This window comes from Podarcis bocagei, assembly GCF_964188305.1.
Source record: "Podarcis bocagei genome assembly, contig: HAP1_SCAFFOLD_371, whole genome shotgun sequence".
In the NCBI taxonomy this organism is placed as follows: Eukaryota; Metazoa; Chordata; class Lepidosauria; order Squamata; family Lacertidae; genus Podarcis; species Podarcis bocagei.
The window spans coordinates 35,144-44,537 of NW_027670077.1; the positions used below are offsets into that span (position 1 = coordinate 35,144).

At 42.8% G+C, this 9,394-nt stretch overlaps 1 protein-coding gene across 1 annotated transcript; it reads right to left on the reverse strand.

Moving 5' to 3' along the window:
• Positions 1-279: 279 nt before the first annotated feature.
• On the reverse strand, positions 280-9,385 carry LOC308579628 (DGAT1/2-independent enzyme synthesizing storage lipids-like). Its single transcript, XM_081214200.1, has 4 exons — positions 9,005-9,385; positions 8,109-8,169; positions 6,901-7,040; positions 280-477 (listed from the first exon to the last, which is right to left on the reverse strand). Exons 1-4 carry the CDS (start codon positions 9,335-9,337, stop codon positions 373-375), a joined length of 639 nt encoding a protein of 212 aa, XP_081070326.1. The 5' UTR covers positions 9,338-9,385; the 3' UTR covers positions 280-372.
• Between the last annotated feature and the right edge of the window lie 9 nt (positions 9,386-9,394).

Consider the following 9,394-nt stretch of genomic DNA (forward strand, 5'->3'; position numbering starts at 1 on the left):
ACAACACATTCCAATGCCTAACTGCCACCCGAGCCCAAGAGGCTCGCTTGATTGGTGAGGAGGCTGGGAGAACAGTGCTGTCGGCAGTGCTGGAGCGACTTGCAGCCACCCGAGACCTCACTCTAACTAAAGCAAAACAAAAGCCACACAATTCTGTGTATCTTAACTTAGTTTTGCAGGATAGGACAAGAAGCCACTTAGGCCCTTCAGCATGTACACCAAGGGCTGAGCTAATGAGCTAATGACCCTTCACAATAATTAATATACAATCCAGCACAATTCTGTGTATCTTAACTTAGCTTTAATTACATAATAATTAAAGTTTTCTATTACAGATGCATGATCATAAACATTACAACTGCTTTATATGGACTAGTCAGCTTTGTAATGCTTATCAAATCGTTCTGAAAGAGCTCTTAATATATTTCCTGGCCTTTTTTGGTGTTTATCCCGAAGATTTTCAATTGCAGTCTTTGTCTGTTGAAAGAAGAACAAAGGAATATTGTATTATATCGAGATGACCGAGTTAGAACTGAAGATGGCGACTGAGACAGCAGCCTAGGCAGAGCTCCCGCCTTCCGTTAAGCTTTTAGGTAGTTTTTAGTCACTTCCTAATTCTAATTTTATATTTTTAACATTTTACTGGCTGCCTCATCACCTCGCCTTGCTTTTAGTTTATTGTTTTAGTGTTTTATTGCTCAACCTGAGAAAAGATGCCGAGAAACAAGGAGCGGCTGAAGCCGAAGGAAACCTGGGCGCAGGGGAGGAACAACAAAGCTTGCCAGGAGGATTTCAGTACAGAAGGAAACCTGCTATGAACTTTTACTGCAGCCGAGAAACTTGCTGCTCCACAGTGGCATCGTGGGCCAGAATGATAAGCTTAGCACAATTTTCTTTCCCCTTAATGACTGTGAATTGTAAGTAAGCAACGAACTTTACCTTACTTTTTCGCTTGCTACTCCCCTGCTTCCTACAGTGCTCTCTGGGGTGCATTGAGATACTTCCAATTGTTGTAGATATTTCTCCTAATCTCCACTATGGGTCATGGCAAGCGGCCAAGGGACCTGGATGAGGCAATGCCTCCCCCGAGGCCCAAACAGTCCAAGATTGATTCTTTCTTTCTTAACTGTAGCAGAAATAACGAGGAAGTTAGCTACTCGGTTGAAACTCACAATCGTTTTAATCCTTTAATTGACCTCGCAGCCGATATAGATGTGGAGGGGGTGAATTCGAAGGCATCGTATAATGCTAATGATAATGACGAAGAAGTGAAAGTCACCTCGAAGGGGGAGTCCAACTTGGCCCTGGGCGATGGCATGGGTCTCGATCATTTCCAATTAATAACCAGGACCCTGCGCTGCATCTTTAAGAGCATAAATGGGATCTCCATGCAGGTGGATAATCTCCACCAAAAGCTTGAGGCCCATTTGCTAGAGCTACAGCACAACCATACTCTGCCTCCGAGGGATTTAAAGGGACAGAGGTGTACCTCCCCCATTAGACATGAAAGTGGTACTGGTGGTCACCTCTTAAAAACTCAATTGGACTCCCAATCTCTGATTTTACAACCAAACAAAATATGTCTAACTATACGCAGCAGTGACCCCAGGTCCCCAAGGTGGAATAATCCGAGAGATGTCAAAGATCATCTGAGGCAACTCCTCCAGATTTGGCCTCTGCAAATTGACCTCAGTACAGTGAAACTTTTAAACTACCACCATCGGTTTCAAAAAGTACTGCTCTCCTTCCAGTCACCAAAAATTCCCTCCATACTGGTCAGGCGTAAAGCGTTCTTGGCCACTTGGGGCATCTTTCCAACGAGAGTCTTTAACGACACCAGGATTAAACCTCTTTTCCGTAGCATCATACAAAAAGGAATCTGCTCGCCAGACAGGCGTGACATAGTCTTGAAACTCATGCTGTCCTCCCGGGAACCTCACCCTCCCTCTCAGCCCAAGCTTCCTGGTTTATCTACTCCAGCAACAGAGAAGCATGCCCAAAGCGGGCCCAGCCATTTGGCTGTCTCAGAGGAGAGGGACCTTATTTCATCCTATGGCGAGTTGCCATTAGTAGAACAGCAGGAAGTTATAAACAGGCTTGATACACTCAAACAGCAACTCACACATGTACTTCAAGAGAAAATCTCCTCAAAACCTGGTCATAGCAACTTATTAAATCAAAGGAACGCAGTCATGAAGGGGCTAACACCCCAGAAACCCCTGCCAATCACTGGGACTCCAACAACGGATGATATGGCAGTCTGCCTGGCGGAAGCTCTTTATACACTGTCGCAACGCAGACCCCCTTCACCTCTACTAATTGATCTGCAATCAACTACTTCGTCCCCCGCCTTAAAGAGCAACGTGCCAAACACCCCTCATCCTGGTAATCTGTCAATGTCTTATTCTTCTATGCCTGACCTGGAGTCTTCAATCAGTGCGGTCCAGCCAGATGACTGTATATCCTTGTCTTTTGCCAGTCTACCTCTTTTGGTAGAACCTCATTTATCCGCAACCTCTTCAAGCCAATACATAAATGTTAAGGAAGCCACTGTGCAAAGAGACAGCTTAGGTTTTATTGAAGACCCTACTGGCCACATCAATCAAACCACCACCCCTTCGATACCCTCGGCAGTATCACGCCTGGCGCTGTCTCAGACCCTTGGAAATGTTTTTCCCACCAGCAACCAGAGTAACTGACTAGCACATAGTCCCGCCTCAAACTGCTTCAATGTGCTATCCTGGAATGTGGCGGGGTGGACGTCCAAACAGGATGGCGGGGATATGAAAGAGTTTTTAGCGAAATTCCAGATCATGGGCATACAAGAGACCTGGTGCTTAGACTCTTCATCCCCCCCATCCCTACTGGGCTATGATGCCTTTGTGATTCCTGCTACCAAAACACATTTGTATGGGCATCCTAGTGGAGGCCTGGCAACATTTGTTTCGCAGGAGCTTCAACTTAATATCTCTCCTCTCTTTTGGTTAGAGAGTAACTGTATTCAAACTTTGCACATCACTAACAGCCCGGTTGGGGACTTCATATGTGTTAACTTGTACAATCCATCTACCTACTCCTCTTCCCATACAAATAAGTTTTGGGAGGATTTAAGATTTATCCTCTATAAATCTGTGGCTGAATTCCCAAAGTCAGAGATCCTCATAATGGGGGACTTTAATGCCAGAATCGGAGCAGATATAAGCTCATTCACCGATAAGTCGCAATTATTCATAGAAGAGGAGTGGTTTCCTACGTGGAATTCACATGACATGACCATTAATAGGGCTGGTATTATACTGCTGGAGTTTACCATAAACTGCGGGCTGCACAGCTTGCATGGTACACCCAAAGACTGGTCCGGGGGATACTATACTTTTCTAGGATCTAGAGGGGCAAGCGTTATAGATTACATCTGGTCCTCCTCGGCACTTAATGATAAGGCATATTGTTTCAATGTGTTCAACAGAACCGAAAGTGACCACCTTCCTATTGCCATCTCCTTCCACCACACACAGCTGGGGCTTTCCCAGCTCACCCCACCTCCAGGATTCACTGACCTTAGCCCCCGGTGGTAAGAAGTGGGATATCTATCTGGAGCAAGACATAAAAGTCCTCCTAAATTCCCCTGAGATCCTAGCCCTGAAAGCTCAGCTGGTAACAATGAATGTGAATCATTTCTCAAGTTTCCAACAAATTCTAGCCTACTTGCTCCCTTCACTTACGAAACCCTCCCGTGCGATTCTAACCTGGAAGAATCAAACTTGGTTCGACCAAGAATGCAAACAGTGCAGAAGTAGGCTTAGATTTCTTCAGTCTGATATGAAATCAGACAGCACCCAGAGCAAAATCAGGGAGTTAGCCCAATTCCGTTCATACTACAAGAAGCTGCTCCAACATAAGAAATTGCTCTTTGCGAAAGAACGCTGGACGGCATTGTCAGTGGCCATTAAAACCCGCGACGACAAGAAATTCTGGAATTTAATTAATGCAGGTTTAAGACCCCCCTCATTCATCGTTAATAACATCACAGCAGCCAGTTGGCACTCTCACTTTGCTCAGCTGTATTCCGCCCCAGATTCCGACGTAAACAGTTTCCACTCTTCCAGCATCTGCCTTGCCCACCTAGGAGCCAGTCTCCCCAGAGAGATGTATACAACTAATTAGCATGCTATCAGGGGATAAATCCCCGGGGGAGGATATGATACAACCCGAGGTATTCTTATTGAACCAGACGTGGTGGGCCCCTATTTTTGCATCTTTCTTTACCACTATTAATGCTACTCTTAAGATCCCACCTAATTGGAAACAGAGCATAGTCATCCCAATACATAAAAAGGGGGACCCACAAGATCCGCGTAACTATCGACCTATCAGCCTGCTAGACATATCATACAAGGTCTACTCTAGATTCTTGCTAGAGAAATTAATCGAGTGGGCAGAAGAAACAAAGCTATTCCACCCGGAACAGGCTGGCTTTCGTAAAGGTCACAGCACATCTGGCCAATGTCTTGTTCTATTTACCCTGATTGATAAATACCTAAACAGGTTCAACTGCAAACTACACACGACTTTTGTGGACCTGACCTCTGCTTTTGACTCCATTCCCAGAGATAGGCTATGGCAGAAGCTTAGTTACACCAACATAGATAAGAGACTCCTCCTCCTTCTTATGGAAATTCATAATGACATATCGGCCAGAGTAATATTCGGCCCTCTGGGACCTCTTTCTGATTCTTTCCCTCTGAATAAAGGGGTCAAACAGGGCTGCCTCTTGGCCCCTTTTCTATTCAATTTCTATATCAACGACATCGTTACAACTATGCAGGCCCTAAATCAATCTGCCCCCTCTTTACAACAGCTCGAGATCCCCATATTACTCTATGCGGACGACATGGTGATACTGTCTTTAACCAAGCAGGGCTTAAACAACATGCTCAGAGGGCTCATGACATATTGTGATACCAATTCCCTCAAAATCAATTTCGCCAAAACCAAAATTCTTACTTTTGGCATGAAAACCCGGAAGTCATTCTGGAATTTTGAGGGCCACTCTACTGAATATTGTTCAGCATTCAAGTATTTGGGCATCACTTTTCAGTACGGGCTTAGCTGGTCAGCTCACCTAAATATGACCATCCTGGCTGCCCGTAGAACCATCAAAGCCTTGGAGAAATTCTTCTATGCAAAAGGCAGCCAGTTGGTTCCACCAATCAGAAAAGCATTTATCAGCAAAGTCCTCCCGATGTTAATGTATGGGGTTGAAATCTGGGGGTGGAATTTAAAAACACTTCAACGGCTGGAGATTCTACAAAACTCTTTTGCACGAAAGATACTGGGCCTCCCCAAGGGCTCGGTTGCTGCACAGTTAAGAACAGAACTGGGCCTCCCCTCCATTGTTGCGAGAGCCCACATTAGAATTATTAGTTTTTATTGCAAATTAATCAATGCCCCAGGTTCCCTACTAGCCAGGCAAGCCTTTTTAACTTGTTCTCATACCAACAAATGGTCCAAGGCCATGGAGACTATTACTGCACGCTACTCCCTCCCAGATCTCGACACGCTGTCATCTTGGGACCAACATAAAATCCGGGCCTGGATTCTTACAAGAGATGAGGCCATGGACCGGGCACAGTCCACCTCAGCTCGCCTTTCCATGTGGCTCCCTAAAGTGAAAGTGGTAAGATCACTTGCCAACTACTTGATAGAACTGACGGAGCCCAACTTGAGAAGAGCGTTTACTATGGCCCGTTTCCATTCTATACCCACGGCCTTCCACCAGGGGATTTACTCTAAGACCCCTATTACTCAGCGTCTATATCCATGCACAATGAATGAAGTAGAGGACTTCATACATTTCTTTTTCTACTGCCCTATTTATGACCCAATAAGACCTAAGCTGCTCCTCTTGATCCCGTCCTCCATTACATCTAAGGAAGACTGTTTGAAAGCACTTCTTGTGGACGCAAATCCCCAAATTTCACGTGGGGTGGCAATCTGCATAGTGCAGGCTCTGAAACTCAGGGCTACTCTGACAGGGTAGTGTGTCCTAGTCCTGGACCTGTTTTAATTCTTTTATTACCTTTTTTTTTTTAACTCAATGTGCTGAGCCTATTTTGGGGCCATTTTATGCTTTATTTATATCCGCATATTAGATTTTTTGGCGCTGGCAACTAAATCTCTGTATTATTGTCTTAGGGTATTTTAAATGTCATTAAGCCAGCAATATCGCCTTGAATTTTGCTTGGTTGCTTGTCTCCAACATTTTTGTATTGTCTTATTTTGCTATGGCGGTATGATAATGCAATTAAATTAAATGATGATGATGATGATGGTATTATATCAATATATTGCAAAATGGATATTCACAGTTATTCATATCTGTGAGGAAATGCTAAAGGGATCAGAACCATTAGAATAAAGAATCCCCTTTTTTTCAGTTACAGATTTTTTTTTTTACCAAGAGCACTGTATGAGAATGGTAGAGATACAACCAAACATAAGTGCCTTGGGCTGCTTGGTACGTTTCAGTTTTCCTGCATGGTTGTTACCTCCAGTTATGTGAGGAAAACTGCAGAAATGCTACTGAGTTATATTTCACTATGCTCAGTGCTATTTTTCCAGAAAAAGAGGTGCCTGAACTCACTATGAACACCTCCCTCGTTCTCTTAGAATGGCAATGGCTGACAGGGCTAGTGAGAAAAAACAGTCACCTCCTGGTTACATGCCTGAAAACAGCACAGCAGGGCATGGGTGAAAATAGCAGAGTAGAATGGAGTCTATATCTCTGGTCATATAGAATGAGCAAGTCAGTAGGCAGAAACCATTTTATAGAACTGAAAAAGAGAAACCAACACGGGGGAAAATTCTGCTTTTTTACTTCCAGGTGTAGAGTCAACTTACTTTTTCAGCCAGCTCTGCAGCTGTTATATTTGGATCATATGGGATGGGTTCTCCAATATATGTCCTCAGTTTCACTGGAAATCCTCCATATACAGGAAGGTAGAGAAGTCGTGTTTTCTCATATAACCATCTTGTCAGCCCTATGTATGAAAGGGAAAAGAGTGTGTAAGAAAGCGATCCCATATCAAATTTGAAATTAGTTGGCATTCTGAGTTTTTAGCAATTCCAGTCAATCCATCCCAGAGAGGAAGAGTTAAATAGTATGAGTCCTTTGGAAAAGAAAAAGCAGCATATTCTGTCAGCTCTTCTCTGCCCTTTAAAAATCAAGGTCATAAGTTGTAGAATAGACTGCAGAATATGGTTTTTCCCCTGCTCAGTTCCCCTCCATGTTGGGGTTCCTACCACTTTTATAGATTATAGCTATCTTTTAAATCTAAGAAAAAACTAATCCTCCAGCCCAGGCCACAAGAAGTTGTTGAAAGCTCCATCCACAGGCACTGTGTCCTCCTCTGAGGACTGTGAAGGCAAAGATTTAATGCAAGCCTATGACCATGGTGAGAAACAAGCCACAGACTGGGGAAATGAACGAGGGAGGGAAGAGTCCTATAACTGCAAATGCTAGACAAATGGCAGATCATGAGGTTAATCAGTTCTGGGCATGTACAGCTTTAGACTGCAGACTGAAGACTGCATGTTGAATGTTCCCACATAAAAGCAAAAACGCCTCCCAGGAGAAAACCTACATTTTGGGGAAATGAAGGGCTCATGTCCTTTTTCTGATGCATATCCAAACTACAAGAAAGAAGATTCCACCTAAACATTAGGAAGAACTTCCTGACAGTAAGAGCTGTTTGACAGTGGAATTTGCTGCCAAGGAGTGTGGTGGAGTCTCCTTCTTTGGAGGTCTTTAAGCAGAGGCTTGACAACCATATGTCAGGAGTGCTCTGATGGTGTTTCCTGCTTGGCAGGGGGTTGGACTCGATGGCCCTTGTGGTCTCTTCCAACTCTATGATTCTATGATTCTATGATTCTAATCAAGGACATGTTCACTCAGTCCTGAGACAGGCAGCTTAGCTTTTGTAGATCAGTGTACATTGAATAAACTCTACTAGAATTTAGTAAAAAGATATTCTGTTTCTAAAAAATGTATATTATTATAAAATGCTTATTGCCTGAAAGCAGATTTCTTGATCATCCAAAGTACTCACTTGACTTTCCAATGTTCCTGTATGCTTCACAAATGTTTTGTGTAAATATAGGGATGATGGGCTAAAAGAATAAAATCAAAAATCAAAATCAAACTGGAGAATAACTTCACCCCACCTGCTCCACCTTTATTTTGGTTAAGGACTAGGAATAATGCTCCGCATCTGGTATTGCAATGACAAGCTTGATGTAATTGACTTCAAATTGCACATGCTGTCCCCCAGATTTTCAAGAATTGAAGAGGAAAAAAGCTATTTTTCTTTTTAAATGTAATTGATTTTAATAGTTTTAAAACAAAAAAAAAAAGCCATGGAAGAATGGCAGATGAAGGTGATAGACTACATGGGATTGGCAGAAATGACCGGCAGAATCCGAGACCAGGGAAAAGAGACGGCGGAAGAAGACTGGAAGAAATTTAAGAACTATCTTAAGAAACATCGTAAAATTTATGAATGTTAGAATGATGCTGGTTTAGAAATCAAGTGATTACAGTTGTAAGGATTAAGTTAAAAGAAAAGAAAGGTTAAAAATTAGATAAATTTAAGGGTGAGGATTTGCTGAACTAAAATTTGAAATTGGAATGCAGAAAGGGGAGGTATGAGGAGGTCGGAGAAGTAAGTTATAAGAAAATAAGGGTTTGAAATTATACTTGTTCTTTTTTTGTTTGTGTTTGTGTGTATTGTTGTGTTTGTCTGTATAATTTGTGAAACTTTAATAAATATTTTATAAAAAAACAAAAACAAAAAAAGCAGTGGTGGGAAATACAGATATCATTTGGCCCCCAAACAGGGGATTTGTCATCCTCAACTACTTAGGATGCTAGATCAAGGATATCAACACATTATGTCTTATCTAGGATAATCGTGAAGGCAATGCAAATTGCACAAAGATCACTCACCACTTTTGCCTCCAAAGCTATCCGAGCGAAACCTGTGCGGTTACCCCACATTATGTTGTAGTCAGTACTGAAGTTTCCTTCTCTACCTCCACCAGGACCAATGCCCAGTGAATGGCCTTTCTTCAAAATTTCCACACATTCAGCTTTATTGAAATCTTTCAACCCGGCCGCATCTAAAACCGTCTTCCACCCTGACAAAATAAGACCCAAATAGAAGAAGTGTGTGGATACAATACAAGTGTCCAAAGATATTGCACTATTATGGATCACAAGCATAGCCCTCTGCCAATCCATTTCAACTAGGATTTCATGGAGGGGGACTTTATGGGACATTCAAGTTTGCATTATGATAAAAATACAATCCATAGTGCTTGCTGCACCACCCAAATG

What these genes read in the sequence shown, in the direction of transcription:
- LOC308579628 (XM_081214200.1), bottom strand. Translation starts at nt 9,337, where the DNA reads ATGTCCCATAAAGTCCCCCTCCATGAAATCCTAGTTGAAATGGATTGG. An exon ending in TAGCTTTGGAGGCAAAAGTG is followed by an intron (nt 8,170 to 9,004) that starts GTGAGTGATCTT and finishes TTATTCTTTTAG; the next exon opens with CCCATCATCCCTATATTTAC. An exon ending in CTGCAGAGCTGGCTGAAAAA is followed by an intron (nt 478 to 6,900) that starts GTAAGTTGACTC and finishes TTCTTTCAACAG; the next exon opens with ACAAAGACTGCAATTGAAAA.